This window comes from Cebidichthys violaceus, unplaced genomic scaffold, assembly GCF_023349555.1.
Source record: "Cebidichthys violaceus isolate CVI_PGR_0920_01 unplaced genomic scaffold, fCebVio1.0.p SCAF_8, whole genome shotgun sequence".
NCBI classification, from domain to species: Eukaryota; Metazoa; Chordata; class Actinopteri; order Perciformes; family Stichaeidae; genus Cebidichthys; species Cebidichthys violaceus.
The window spans coordinates 1975429-1991444 of NW_027176964.1; the positions used below are offsets into that span (position 1 = coordinate 1975429).

Consider the following 16016-nt stretch of genomic DNA (forward strand, 5'->3'; position numbering starts at 1 on the left):
CTCATAATCTCTTTTAAATCACTTCCCATTTTTATTTGTTGATTTTACTAAATTATTTTTACTAAATTATTTAATTTAATTGTATCAACAGTTTTTTCCCCGTTTCATCTATTGTACTGTTTAGTTGTGGTGCTTTATTGGGTCTCACTGTTGAGCTTTTTGCCTTGATTTTCGTCCTTTGTCTGTCAAAGCACTTTGTAAACTGTTTTTAAAGGTGCTGTATAAATAAAAGTATTATTATTATTTGCAAACAGCATCTACAGTAGCAGCTCGGCAGATGTTATGATGTGTATGAACATTAGAGGGCAATCTCTCATTCGAGGAAACACCAAACTTATATCCACCCCCATATCATCACATCTCTTCTAATTATGATCATTTCAACAGTGTGGCAATCAGTAGTGTCACATTTCACCTCTGCATTTGAAAATGATGTATATCACCTTCATAAAAAAAATACATTTTGAAATGTGAATTATGACATTGTCCATACGTTGTTTCATTCTCTGTAAAGCAGTTGATTGTAAACCATCATTAGGGTCATCCGGTTCTCTTTTATCCTGTATTTCAGTTTGTGTTTATGGCACCGGTGTCCTCGGTGATGACTCTGCTCGCTCCCTTCAGTCTGATAATCTCACGTCTAATTGGCTAAATAGAGCAGATGAAGCTAAGACCAGGAATAGACATCCCACGTCCCACAGAGAAAGACGTATGTGTCTGAGTTAGAGGTTAGCATAACATGACCAAGTTAACAGAAATAGCGGGTTACAGAAAGTCACAGTTTGAAATCAACCTTTTAAACAGTCAGTGTCAATTGAAATGGCTATAATATAATATATATGACACTGGCAACTTTAATTTTGCATAACTTGTGTTGTGTTGTGCTAAATGTGCTGTGTATCTCAACTTGAAACCAGAGGTATCTCACAGGTTCTTGAAAAAGTTGACATTGAGATGAGAGTTAAATTGAAATGAGTGAAGTGGAGAAAAGCTGCATGAAGGTGGGCTTCTGTTTAGAGAAGCGCTCGAAACGTCTCGTGGCACTTTGTTCTGCCACATCAAGGTTACACTCACTGACCAAATGAGGCGTTCATAATTAAACTAACTAGCTGGGTTAGCTTAGCTTCCATCTAGACTCTCCTCCCTCTCCTCCCCGGGGCAGTTTGGTGGCGTTTGGTCCGGCAGGTCCGGCCGGTTGGTCGGCCGTCACAGAAGTCAGTATGAGAAAAGGAAATAGGTAAAGTACATCAGTCTGTTGTTGTTGCTTTGAAAGAGTTTCCTTTTGACATAGAAGTGAGATGTTCATCCTCAAGTGTTTGTGTTTTATTTGCTTTCTGTGTACAGTTTTGACACAATGAGCCAAAGTTCGCAACACGTGTGGAAGCAAAAAAAGCTGTAAATATATGACAATAGAATAGAAATAATTTTACTTTTGGATGGCACTTTATAGGCAGGGTGTAAATGTTTTTGGTTTTTGAGTTTCGACAAAGAGAGGGCCTAGTTTCAGAAACATACTGTACTATGACCATCTCAAACACAGTACCACTGTGTGATATAACTTCAGCTGTAGGGCCTGGGCCCCATGTGAATCTCACAGCTCAGCCGGGCGATCGGGGAGCTCAGACATTTGGCACCCAGGCTTTGATTCCGCACCCTTGAATGACAGCAGCAAACTACATTCCTCAGACCAGACAAGTCAACCTGCAGTGTTTATAAGAGTCCTGTGATGCACTGAAGTCTTATTATAATGAATCTAAAGAAAATATAGGAGAGGGACTAAATACCTTAACATAATAGTTCCACCAGCGCACTGATTGGCAGGGAAAAATAATTAAAATATAGAAATAAAAAAATGTAAGTACATTTACATAACAGTAAATCAGGGATTACAGCAATATACAACGGGCACTGTTTCATCCATTAATGAGTCCACCGTGGTTTTAGCCTACCGATTTGTGTGTGCGCGCGTGCGCATGCGCGCGTCCGTGCCCGTGTGAAGCCACTGACATGTGCAGAGCAGCAGAGAGATTAGCGCTCCATCTGACTCCGGGCGGTTTGGCGCGTGTCCTCAGCTCTCCGACTTGTTTGCTGGAATATTCCGGGAAACGTTTTATATGAAGACGCGGATCAATCATTTTGAGTGGAACTATTCAGTTCAAACAGTAAATAGTCAGCTGAGGGAGACGAGCTGAATGGTTGGGTTTTGTTGACTTCGGAGAGTGTTTACGCGTGTGGACCGTTCTGTAGTTTTAACAGTTTGTCTGTAGAAGAGTGAATATCACTTAATGACATGCTGATCAAAGCTGAATGACACACCTGGTAGGCTATTATGATATTTTATACACAACTCGTGATTTTCTGGAAACATCTCAAGTGTCCTTATAAGAGACAACCATTTTCAATTAGACTTGAACATTAGCAGCTATTCATTTTGGAACATAGATCTTTTTACCGGAATCACATGTTAGAGAGTCAAATGGCAGAAGATAATGAACAGTACAACGCTTCAGAATTCATTAAAGGTAAGTTACATATCATTTATGGTATTTAATAATGAGTAATAATCATATAATCAACTGTAGTGCTTGTTGTAGACATGTGTCACTATTATACCAACATCCATCCTGTGAGGTTAGGGTGATGTTAACGTTAAGCTAATAAATTCAACATGAACATTGAGACTTTCATTGGAAAACATGATGTTTAATATATAGATACCATATTTATTGAAAAAATGTATAACCTGTCGAGTAACTAAAGACTCACACGAGGGTCTATATCACATTAATAACTTAAAAGAAAAATACCACTTACAGTAGATTATAATAACTGCACTAGAACCACAGATCCCCGTTGATATAGTATTCAAATACTTTCAAATACATTGATTCTGTTTGGGTTATTCTCTAAAACAGAGCTAAAGCAATGGGAACTGAGTTATTGTAGTTTGGCCTGTTTACCAGTACAGTTGAAGCAGCAGTGACCGTGGCACACAGCTCATGGATACATCTATGATACATTCTATTCTTTAGAACCCTTTCAAAGCATAACTGACACAATTTGCATTTGTAGAGAAAGTGTGCATATTTGTTACATTTTCGGAAGATACCATTATCCCTCACAAATAAACATCCATAAATTGGTTTGGAAAGTAAAAAAAAGACGTTCCTTATGACTTTATCACATTTAAAAGTAACCCAGTGGTAGATGTCATTTGCAAACTAAAGAATATCAATATTTCTCTTTCTCTATGTGATTGAGGGCTTATTGAACAGCTTGACTTGCTTGCAAAACGGTCTGTGTTCCACCAAACATACAGGACCGATCATAATTCGGTGTTATCTGTCTGTGTGTGTTTGTTGTTCACCACAGACCGGCTGTACTTTGCCACCCTGCATGTCAATCCAAAGAATTCAGCCAACACACACTACTTCAGCACGGACGAGGAGGTCGTATATGAGAGGTAAGTCTCTGTGATGAGCGGCTGGATCAAATTAACATCACTCAGTTAATTCCAGAGATCAGGCCGCCACAGAAACCTCAACGCCACGCAATGCAAGGCAGTGGGACAGAAACACGTTTTAGGCCAATGGCAGACGCCCTTATGGTGACACAGCAGTGCACCAAAACAGTAAAGGATGTAAAATGACTCTAAATATTAGTTCTAGATGCCTGATAGACCGTGTTTTCTTCCAACATCCAAAGTGGCTGGTGGACCTTCAATTCTTCCTGCCACTAATATTTTTTAGCAGCCACTATTTTGTAATCGCACTTCTGTGTGTAACTAAAATTAATACACATTTATTCGATAAAAAAGTATAATTTAATATTTATTCACTTTAACTTATGGTTATCCATTTTTAATTCTCTCTCTGTCACAACACACCTATACGTACACACACACACACACACACACACACACAAACACACACACACACACACACACACACACACACACACACACACACACACACACATTTCATTTTTTTATTTAACTTTTTAACCAGGTTTGTCCCATTGAGATCAAATATCTCTTTTACAAGGGAGACCTGGCCAAGATTGCCGGCATTACAGAGTGTCAACATTTAAGATAAAAGCAGGTTAGAGTAACATTACAAATGATCAGGTAAAACACTTACACACAGACATCTTGGACTAGATCTCACCAAAGTTTAAAACTGGTTTTGGCTGAAGATCAGTCTGTAGATGTTCCATGTAGTAGTTGCATAAATGCTAAAAGCTTTCTGTCTCAATTCAGTTCTTACTTTGGGAACAACAAAACATAAAGTAATGCAAACAGAGAATGTAATTTCCTCAATTCAAATCTAAAAGTTTATATGTAGGTGATTTTCCACAGTTTTTGGAGCTCCCTGGCGAAGGTCCATCTCAGTGGCAGACCGGCTCGGTGCTCACACATTGGCACTCGAGCGCTATGCGTGTACTGTTCAAAAGCATGAGCCGAGAGCAGTGAAAAGAGGTTGAGAAGGGTTGAAATAAGAACACAACAGGTAATATGTGGAAAGACTAAAATATTTCCAAAATATATTCTTTATTGCTGACATCCAGGTTGCTCAGCAATACAGTCCACTAACAACTGAAAACAACAGCACGGCTGTTACCACTAACTCTGCATCACATTACATTCACATGGTGGGGCAGACGCATAGAAACCTGTACATAGGGCCTATTTCAATTTTATTTGGAGCCCATAAACTTGTTCGGGTTTTTATGTATTTTTTTGTTTCTTAAGATATGTTCTTTTTGCCATGAAGTGAAAGTTCTCTTTTATGTAGGAAGTATCCCTTTTTAATTTCTTAATACAATTAATATTGTACATATCATTTTGTAATATGATATAACACCAGCACCCTCTCAAAAATACTGTAATATAATATAATTCTACGATTTTATATCGCCCACCCCTAGTCTCATGTCTCAGATTCAGTATTATATCAATATATTGCCCTAATTGTCTCAGATGTAGCAAAAGCCTCAGAGAGGTGAATGAATGGAGAAAGACAGCACTGCATGTTATCTCGGGGTTCGGTTGTATCGTTCATGACTTTCATGGCAGCAGTCAAAGTACTATGTTTTTCTGACTAAAATGTAGATATTATAGTTGGTGGCCAGGTACTCTTTAATTTGTTCACTGACCAGTGATTCAAGCCCATCAGCACAGACAAAGTTTAGAGACTGATCTAGAATTGTTTACTGTGAGACAGGTCCGGTCCTCTGGGACTTTATTTGTCGATAAGGTCAAATAAAAAATGTGACATAGTGGTTGAGCTTTAAATCCTGACGCCAATTTTAAAAAGACAGGCAAACGCTCGAAATGTATTAAACATTCCACGACATATGACATATGACATATGACATATGACAGAGTGCCCTACTTCTCAGTGCCCTGATTGCTTTTGTTGTTGAACCTTTTTCTGACATTAAAATGTAGAAAACGAAAAATCATTTGCTATTTCTGAAAAGAAAAGGAAACAATACAAAGTTTGTCTAGTCACTGGTACATTTGACATAATACTCGACTTACTGTGTTTAAAACAGATCACGATGTCTGAGGGCAGTAATACCTTTAAAGTAGAATAGTTGGATTAGGTGAAGTTTAATTTAAACACACATACCCATGAAACCACGTCTGACTAGCTTTCCTTTACACAAATGAACATTGGGGAATTTGGGATAGTCTATACTTGTAAAAAATGATATTGCGCACGACTTTCATATACATGAAATTATAAAAACATTTTATTTGATTATGTTTGATCTGAGGGCAGATTTACATTGGATGACACGACACATTCATCTGTTTCTTTATGTGTTGCAGTTTCTATGCAGACTTTGGGCCGCTCAACCTGGCCATGCTGTACAGATACTGCTGCAAAGTCAATATGAAGCTCAAGGTAACAGACTTGTACATGCAGGAGACAGCTCATCTCAGACCTGTAATAGCCACTGCTGATTTTTCATCAGATATTGACTTTTTTTGTCACTTCAGTCCTTCACGATGTCTAAGAAGAAACTGGTCCACTATACCAGTTATGACCAGAAGAAGAGAGCAAATGCTGCTCTTCTCATCGGTGCCTATGCTGTAAGTATCTCTACATTTGTTCATTTATCCTTCTATTCATCCTTTTACTTTATCTGTCTGTCCTTTAGTCCATTATTAATAGTGCAGTATATTCTCTTCCCTATAGGTGATTTATTTGAAAAGAAGCCCAGAAGAAGCCTACAGGACTCTAATCTCAGGAAACAACACATGCTACCTGCCATTCAGGTAGGACTAAACACACAAACACACAGTTGTCATTCTGGTAGCCCCAGGTCAAGGATTCAAGATCAAGGATTCAAGGATCATTTATTGTCATTATGCAACACAGGGCTGCACCACGAAATGCAGCTGTAGCCCATTTGTAGCCCAAGAAAAACATGACAAACTAAACAAAAACAGTAGTGCATTCCTGTAGTGCATTTCTTTTTGTCCATCCACTTTGACTGTGTTTGATCACCAAGCATCATGATGTCCACCTCCTCCCGTCCCACCAGAGTCCTTCTCTCTGTCCTGCGGTCCACCCGTCAAGTGAAGCTTGATCCGGGATGAACGATGGATCCAGGTCTATCAGACACCCAGCAGTAGGCGGGGTAGTGGAGTAGCATCAGGTCCTAGCTGGGTTAGCTTAGCTTCCATCTCGGCTCTCCTCCCTGGTGCAGTTTGGTCGCTCTGTGTTATTCAGACATGGAGCAGATGATGGCAGCCTAGCCGTGGACCATCCCCCAGTCTCTGTCTCAGGAGTTGGGTGTAATAAGCACATTGCCCACTCTGGGCCATCCTCTATATGCTTGGCTCCTGAGAGGGACATGCTGAGGAGGAGTCGACTGTCTGTACAGGTTGTGCAGGGTTTTGGCAACAGACCGGTCTTTGACCACCCTCTCAAAGCCCAGTAATCCGCGATGGAATGTACTTTAATCCTTGGTAAAGGGTCTTTTGGAGCTACTGGAGCCCTCGTCTCTGAAGGCGTTATCACTCAAGACAGCTTTGCTGCTGGCACTGGTGGATGTTGGGCAAGACACTTAACCCCAAATTGCTCCCGTAGTAGTGCCATAGGTGTGTGAATGCTTAACTAGCCCTGATGGATGGTGGCACCTTCCATGGTAGCCTGCCATCAGTGTATGAATGGGTGAATGACATGTAGTGTTAAAGCAATGTGAGTGGTAGGAAGACTCGAAAGGCGCTATACAAGTACAAGTCCATCTACCATACAACCTTTACCACTGACCACTAAGAGAGTGTGAACTAACAGCGCTGTTGGTGCACTCAAGCTGCTGGCTGCTTCGTGGTGACCGTAGCGGGGCTAAGGGAGGCAAAGTTACATCTGCTTTGCACAGTTTGTGCATTGGCATGTCATGTTGAACACACGGCCCCCATCAGACACACTGAACAGCTGCTTCAATACAGCATGATGTTCATTTAGTAAATCATGGTCCATTTAGAGTCAAACAGACCGTAAAGCAGGGTGTGTTTTCAGTTCATGAAGATGAATTAATAAAGTCATATTTAGATTGCCTTGTAATGTCTTATTCTACGTTTGGTTGTACTTAGCTCTAACCTCTCGTGTAGTTTCTAGTTGCAACAAGCCAAGATGGCGACGGCCTAATGCCAAACTTGAGGTTAAAAACGTCAGTCCACAAACCACTGGGTGACATCACGGCGACTGCTTCCGCTTCTTATTCACAGTCTGTGATTGCAACTTTGCTTTTGACTGCAAATGTTATAGTGAACTGCTATAATTACATTTATCTGCATTGCACTAAAATACAAAAAGTATAAATGATATAAATATCCATTCTTTCTTGTTGGCCATCCACCTAGTTGTGTTATGTTTTGACAGGCTAATTTAGCCCAACACAACATCACGATGAACAGGATCAATATCAGTGCATACAAAAGCAGCCACCACTAGTAAACTGACCTTGCTGTGTTCTCGTGTGTGTCCTGCAGGGACGCAGCAGTGGGAGAGTGCTTCTTCAACCTTACTCTCCTCGATTGCTTCCAAGGAATACGGAAGGTAAGCAACCACATCCACATAAACCGCAGTGACTTAAGTTAGTAAATTGAGTAGTTAACCCCTCATGCACGCAGACCCTGTTATCAGAGATTAGTCAACGGTGTGTCAGTTTACGTTTGTCCAGTCACCTGAGGAAACAATTCTAACCCCCTGTTGTTACGTCATATTTGAGCTATTTTGATATATAGGATATTCAACTGTCCCCTCTCTCTCTCTCCTCCAGGCATCACAGCATGGTTTCTTTGACTTTGAAACTTTTGATGTGGAGGAATATGAACATTATGAGGTGAGGGCACACAGACACTAGTAACTATCATCAACTCACACAGACCCAATTGCATAACAGTTAAAAGACACAATTATGGGCAATTTAATTCCATGTAACAATAAAAGATGTATTTAAAAGACAAGGAGCATTGAATGTGTTGAGACAGTGTGGGTGCACCTGCTCAGTGATCTAAATAGAGGTCGGAGAAAAGTGCTCAGCTCGGATTGAGCAAGACCGACACAGCTGGCCTAGCTACATTTCCCATAATGCAACCAGAATACTTCACCTGTTTGATAAACACCCTCATCTCTCATGCGCCACACCCCCAGTTTGTAAGGCAGGCTTTCTGTCATGAATTCGTTCTCCAAGCCCAAGTGGAGATATCTCTGGTGACATCACTAAGGCCTCATTAGGGACATACCTTCCTCTTGAGCCACACGGAACATTATACAACTGTTTTCTCAAGCAGATTAGTACTCCTCATGATGAGCAGACTGACCTTTATGTGTGAAATCGCTGGTCGTACGCTTATCACGCTCTTATGTCAATGTTTTCTGTCTTTTTCTTGTAATTACTTTTTAACTATTCTGCCACCTTTTATGAAATTATTGGTGAAATAAGTATTCACATAATTGGCTTAACATAAAATAGCAGTACCATACTATATAGAATACTCTATTCCAAGTAATAATTCAAATTTGACTTGAGTAAGGTACAGATATATAAGTAAAAGTATCAAAAGTAAAAGTATTCATTATGCAGGATGGCATCATTATTATTGATCTTTTAAAGAAATATGTAAGTACTATGATGTTGTCGACGGTCAAGGTGCAACCACTTCACTTACTGTTAGGCAGTTTCATCTATAACTGCTAATGTTCTGTAAACTCATCATGTGTTTTATATATAAATCTTAAAGGAAATGTAATCGAGTTAAAAGTACTATTAGTAACATTTCCCTCTGAAATGTAACATAAAGTAGCATTAAATGGAAATACTCAAGTAAGGTTGAAGTACCTTGAATTTGTACTGAAGTACCGTACCTGGGTAAATGTACTTACTTACGTTCATTAAAATATATACTGTATATAAATAATGACAATATAAAAATATGTTGTCTTTACACTGAGAGCCACAAGGTAGGATATGAAGGGTCACCTGTGGGAGTTCCTATCCTGAACACAGAAAGCAAGAGAGCACTGTTCTTCTAGCACAGATAATGAAAGAGTGAAAGGACAATTACCAGACATGTGTTACATTACCTGTTATGTTACACATAGTTGGAGCACCTCAGTCACACGCTGCATCTCCTTCCTTTCTGTCTGTGTTTTTAGCGAGTAGAAAACGGGGATATGAACTGGATCATTCCAGGAAAAGTTCTGGCATTCAGCAGTCCTCACCCTCACAGTAAGATAGAGAATGGTGAGTCAGACTGAACTTACCCAGAATTGTGTAAGGCCCCCAGAAAAATAGAGTTTTATTTCATGAAATTAATTCTTTTGAAGTCAGCGTGAGAATGTCATGGGTCTATTCTGATCAGACGTTGCACACAATTGTCACCATTATTAAATTAATGGATGTTATATTAGTAAGGTAAATGTCTCATGGGATAACTTTTAAAGTGCAATTACTAATGTTTTTTTTCCCAGGTTACCCTCTCCACGCACCAGAGGCGTATTTTGATTACTTTCGCCAAAATGACGTCACAGCTGTGGTCCGTTTTAACAGGAAGTTGTATGACAGTAGGCGGTTTGAGGATGCAGGATTTGAGCACCATGACCTCTTCTTCCTCGATGGGACCACGCCCTCTGACCTCATCATCAGGCGCTTCCTGCACATATGTGAAAGTACTGAAGGAGCTGTGGCTGTGCACTGTAAAGGTAGGAGTACATTTGTGTGTGTACTGATTTTTATTTTTCACAGCGAAAGACATTGCATCTAGCAGATAGGCAGAACATAATATTATGTATGTATAGAAGTGTGTTGCAAGTCAAGGTGTTCAACCTCTTCTTCATTTGTTTCAAATTTGTATCTCCTGACGTTCTCCTTTTAAATATTTCATCCAATCACAGCTGGCCTTGGCCGTACAGGCACTCTGATTGGCTGCTACCTGATGAAGCACTTCCGGTTCACTGCAGCTGAGGCCATCGCATGGATCAGAATTTGCCGGCCAGGTTCCATCATCGGCCCCCAGCAAAACTTCTTAGAGGAGTGAGTTTCAGTCTCAAATGTGGTTCCAACGATATAAACTAAATGACTTTGAGGACTAGTCATGTTGGTCCAGAGTGCAATGCATTGAAAGAAGCTGAATTGATTGTCCTGGAATTTGATATGGTCATACATGGTCCGGAGAGGATGAATCCTAATTTTTTTTTACAGTGGCAATAATGACTCTAAATATTTAATCTATGATTATATACATTCAAAATGAAGTCCTTTTTATACTGTATGGTTTCTGTTGTCAATAAATCCCATGACAATACCCAAATCACCAATGAATGTATCTAAATAAGAACTATTGATTCCAAATGTAATATCATTTCTGTTAAAATGGGAGGTTAATATGCTAAATAATAATAATAATAATTATTATTCTTACGGTTTTTGGCCTTGCGACATACAATAACTGTGCGACCATAGTTCTGCCCCCAATTTAGACAACGCACACCAGTTCACAAACAGTAAATACCACGCGTAGTTAGACAAGGAGGTTAACATCATGTCAGCCCTGTCTGAAGAAAAAAAGTACTGCCGCTGCAAAAGAGTGGGACGATTATGTACCATAATGAACCCCATGCAACCCACTAATCTGTGATGATCAGATTAGACATGTGCTTAAAGTACCAGATCAGGCAACACTTCATCTGCTGTCTAGCACATTTAGCATTGAATGAGTCAGGGAGGACTCAGACACATCTTATAGATAGAAAGGGATGAAAGGGCATGGAGAAACCCAGGATGTCACTGCACAGATGTCTGCCACCGTCATCCCTCTGATGAGGTCCATGGTTGAGGATTAAGCTCTTGCGTCTAGACGCCCTGTGGAGGCTCCATTCTGATCGCACTGTAGGCTTGTGTGATGGTGTCACACAGCCAATTAGACAAACCCTGTTTTGACAGAGCCATGCCTTTACGAGCACACTCTGAAATTAATGAATAGCTTCTGTGTCCGCCTTATGTTAACCGTGCGTACAACCTACTGTGACAAAGCGTACAGTGCAGACTCGGTGAGACTCTTCTTTTGCCTCATTCTGATGAGGCGATCTCTTCCCACAGCCTTCTTGGCAGGACAAATGGCTGCAGCATGCACGTTAACTGTAGATGGCGCCAGATCTGTATTTACCATCGTTTGAACGTAGGTTAAGATGAAAGGCATGGAACGTGATGTGGAATCTGGGCCTCTCTCAACACACCAGCACTTAAATGGAGAAACACGCTGTAGAAAAAGGGGCTCTGCTAAGTGCACAGAGTGGTGCTCAGAGAACAACCTACAGCTCAACAGTCAAACAGTTAGCTTTCCTCTTGAGTTTCTTTCTTCTTTATCTGTGGTATTGTCACTTGGTACCTAGGTTAACTTATCACAGAAAAAAAAAATGATGAGTGGGAATTAAGAATTATCATTTGACAACTGCAGAAGGGTTGATAGCTTGCGGCTTGTCAGCACAGTTCCATTACCGAAAAGACTTATGACCAGGAATAATATCTGACTCAAGAATTTGACTTGTGTCTTTAGGAAACAGCACAGTTTGTGGGTCCAGGGTGACGTTTATCGCTCCAGACAGAAGCTCATTCAGCAAAGACTGAGTCGACGACAGCAGCTACAGCAGCATCGTCAACAGCAGCAGCTTCACAGCCCCGAGGGAGGCAAACAGGAAGCCATGTCCCACCTACTCTGCAGCATGGATGACCTATCAATCAACACCACCCTTTACAAATCATACAGCTTGGATGAGGTGAGTATCGGGATGTTCTGGCATCTTTGTCATTGCTCCCTTGAAAATGAGAACTACAAACACTGTGGTTTATATTTACAATGTGATCAATGTGATGACTTTTTGAAATGCTGATAATACTCTCTTTCACTCATTCCGTGTGTATGCTGTGTGTGTGTGTGTGTGTAGAGTCTCACTCAGGGAGACAAACTGAGAGCCCTGAAGGGAAAACGGCCGCCTAGATCAACCTCCTCCTCCTCAAGGTACAACTTGGTTGTAATTTGTTTTTTGGCCAACATTAGAGTTATAGTTTGGGTAAGGTATGTAATTGTTATTGTTAAAGTAAGTTTGCCATTTTGAGAAGTAAACTTCTTCACTTTCTTTTAGAGTTAGATGAGAAGATCTCGTGAAAATGTTAAATTATGTGCTGATAAGAAAATATAATATGGACAAGCTAAATAAGAGACTGTTAGCTTAGCCTAGCACACAGAGATACAGAGAAACAGGGATACATGTCATATCTTGTTTGTTTGTATGGATTAAACAAACAAAACATGAGGTGTTAATTAGTGAGCTTCATAGTGCTAATAGAGGTGCTTCATATTTACCTGACAGGCTACATCCACACTAATGAGTTTAGTTTTAAAATGCATAACTTTTGCTACGTTTACGCCTAGCGTCAACACTACTCCAGGGTTTTCCAACCCCTAAAATGGAAACATTTGAAAATGCTCCTGATGCCTTTATAGTTTGAAAACGTTTTTGTCTAGATGGGAAGAAGCGGAGACCTTTAAAAACAAACATTTTCAAAGGTCTCCGACGCTCACGTTCACTTCTTGATTGGTTCTTATCAGTCACGACTTGTCCTTCCCTGACTACCTTTAGCCTGCTGACCATTGTTGACCATGCCAGCATTTCGCGACGTTTTCTGTCAAAGCACTAAAAATATGTAAAATTTAAATTCACCTCAGAATAGAATTCTCTCTCTCGCTCTCTCTCTCTCTCTCTCTCTCTCTCTCTCTCTCTCTCTCTCTCTCTCTCTCTATATATATATATATATATATATATATATATATATATATATATATATATATATATATATATATACACTCAAAAAGTCTATTGAAAAAAAAGTTAGATGTAGGCTTATCATTTCCAAAATTCCTAATATGTTTTCACTGCAGTTTAGTAAAGTAACGCTGCGGTCTAGCAGCAATCTAACAGTAGTGAACAAAAACATGTAGCTTTATATACTTTAAGGTCATAATGTACCCTGCTACAGCATAGAAACCATTGAAATCCTTCTTCTTACCATCTGGTTATTCCATCATCTCACATCTTGTTGTTACAAACAGGCACACTCAATAATAGCGGCAGAGAGTCTCTAAGGGGTGCAACTACTTTATTTCCTAGCACCCTGACAAAAACTATTCTTATACTGTATATAACTCAAAATGATTAAATTAACTTAAACAAGACTCTTTTTTTCACAAAATATTAGATTAATAGTGTCAACATCAGGCTACAGTAGACTACCATTTGCTGATTTTGTGACTTGTGTAAAGGGGCATGTGACACAAATTGATGAGGCAACTAATAAATCTCTTGGATTTTTTTATGCATTTTCACGGCGCGCCTTGCGAAGCCACCTGTGAGCTGGTCAATGCTAGTAGCTGTTGTGCAGGTTCATTCTGCATATTATAATGCTACTACTGCCTACATGCTATTTCAAGCTATTATTCGAGTGATTTACGAGTAGCGTTTTTAGGCATGGTTTGGCTAATATGGACTTCCCCTTTGTTATCTATGCTTATTTTTTAACTATATAACTATTGTGAAGTTCACAAAGAAACTGAAAGCAAACAAAAGCCTTAATGCTGCTCTCCAGTACAACAGGGACTTCCAGCCACCCGGCAGAGCTACGAGTGTGAAAACAGACAACAAAGATAACCGTGGGAGACGTGTGTTGACTACATTTCTTGACCATAATCTGGTCAAATTGAAAAATGCCACTAAAATTACTTTATTATTATTATTAGTATTATTATTATTCACTATTATTCTGTTTAAGTATGTGTGTGAGAAATAAAGAAGAATATCTTAAATATCAAACAAGACCTTTTATTATAGGAAGTACAATAATACTTTCAGACAATATGCTCCCTGTTTACAACGGCGTGTACATGCCCAGTGTAGGTGAAAGGTAATTTAATATGCATATTTCTAAAACGGTGCTGAAAGGCTTGAGTGTACAGAGGTATTGGTGTGAATGTAGCCACAGACATAAGAGTGGTACTAATCAATTTTGTTTTGCATCAAATTATTATCATTCTTATTTGTTCATGCTGATTGATGACGTCACTTCATTTCAGCACAGCTAAACATAACTTCAACTTGTGCAGAAGTCTCATACCCCAAATATTTTAATATGACACATATACAGTTCAGTCGTGTTTTGTATGTAAGCCGCATAACGTTATACTTGTGTTGTCATAAGTCAATTGATGTGATTTGCTATATTTGTGTGTCATCAAATTTACAACAATATTTACTAATTTTGCATACATTCTGTAATTCCTGTTTCTATATAATGTCTGATCAACTTTTTACATTATGCAGTCATGATTGTTATATTTGATGATTTGGAAAATATCAAAATGACATATGTTCTAATCAGTTGTTTGTCCTTTGTGTTTGTTATTCAGGTTAAACCTGTCCAAGGCCTCTCACGGCTCCATTCTCCCACCCCCGAAGTCCCCTAAAGACTCCATCTCCTTCCCCTCCTCTTCCTCCTCTTCCTCCTCTTCCTCCTCTTCTAAGAAGCTTGTACGAAGCTCGTCCTCCCTCGCCACGCAGATTAAGAGGTGAGTGTCCATGTTCATGTACCATTTAAATTACACTTTTGAAATGCAGTGCATCGAAATTATACAGTACTAAAAGCAAAATAAGCTGAAACAGGTAACTGACTGTGACAACATTATTGTGCAGACATTCGTATTATTTCCCACGTCATCCATCCAGATTATATATACAGAGAATCAATGAAATGAAAGAATTATAAAGCAAATTCCTCTCTCTCTTACTCTCTCCCCAGTCCCTTCAGTCTGTTCACCACCAGGCCTGCTGCCATTCACTGACGTCACAATTTGCACAAGTTGAGTCAAATGATAATGAAGTCATAAACTGGACTACCACCATGCCGTGGTTGTCTAGGCCTCAAATATTTGATCAAACTTGACAAATATTTTAGTTATTTGTCAAACAAAGTAACTGCAGGGATTCACATAATCAAGAGTGTTGTAGAGTCAACTCAAAGTAAAGAAGCTTATATTTCTTTACTGTGTCACCATGCATGATGATGACCACCGCTCCACTTAGCTATATTTGAACTAAGGTGCTGAAAGTATAAAAAATGACTTGCTGAAAAAGGAGATACCTGCACACTTACACCTATCCCCCACAAATCTCAAATTGCTATGTCAGCTATGGCAAGCCAGCAAGGACATACTTTTGTGGCATCTAATACCATTAGAAGATGGCCATGATCAGTGTAGTGTTTGGAACATCAACCAATTTACTGTCTAGGGAGAACTCTTAGTTCTCAATGGAGTGTGAGATAAACGGGTTGTCTACCAATCAAAAGATTGCCGGTTTGATACCCTGGTTCCATGTCAAGACACTGAAGAGGTTATGAACAATAATGGTTATTAGGCAGCTCTGGATGTTACCCTCACTGAAAGC

At 39.6% G+C, this 16016-nt stretch overlaps 1 protein-coding gene across 1 annotated transcript; it reads left to right on the plus strand.

Annotated features, from left to right (window-relative positions):
- Positions 1 to 2123: 2123 nt before the first annotated feature.
- LOC137892642 (dual specificity protein phosphatase CDC14AB-like) lies at positions 2124 to 15418 on the plus strand. Its single transcript, XM_068737932.1, has 14 exons — positions 2124 to 2522; positions 3373 to 3463; positions 5837 to 5912; positions 6008 to 6100; positions 6207 to 6286; positions 8009 to 8075; positions 8299 to 8361; positions 9678 to 9765; positions 9993 to 10223; positions 10416 to 10554; positions 12077 to 12296; positions 12465 to 12538; positions 14981 to 15139; positions 15370 to 15418. Exons 1-14 carry the CDS (start codon positions 2462 to 2464, stop codon positions 15410 to 15412), a joined length of 1485 nt encoding a protein of 494 aa, XP_068594033.1. The 5' UTR covers positions 2124 to 2461; the 3' UTR covers positions 15413 to 15418.
- Positions 15419 to 16016: the final 598 nt, after the last annotated feature.

Coding starts and splice junctions, on each gene's coding strand:
- LOC137892642 (XM_068737932.1), top strand. CDS start 2,462: ATGTTAGAGAGTCAAATGGCAGAAGATAATGAACAGTACAACGCTTCA. Junction 6,101..6,206: donor TTCTCATCGGTGCCTATGCT/GTAAGTATCTCT, acceptor TCTTCCCTATAG/GTGATTTATTTGAAAAGAAG. Junction 6,287..8,008: donor ACATGCTACCTGCCATTCAG/GTAGGACTAAAC, acceptor TGTGTCCTGCAG/GGACGCAGCAGTGGGAGAGT.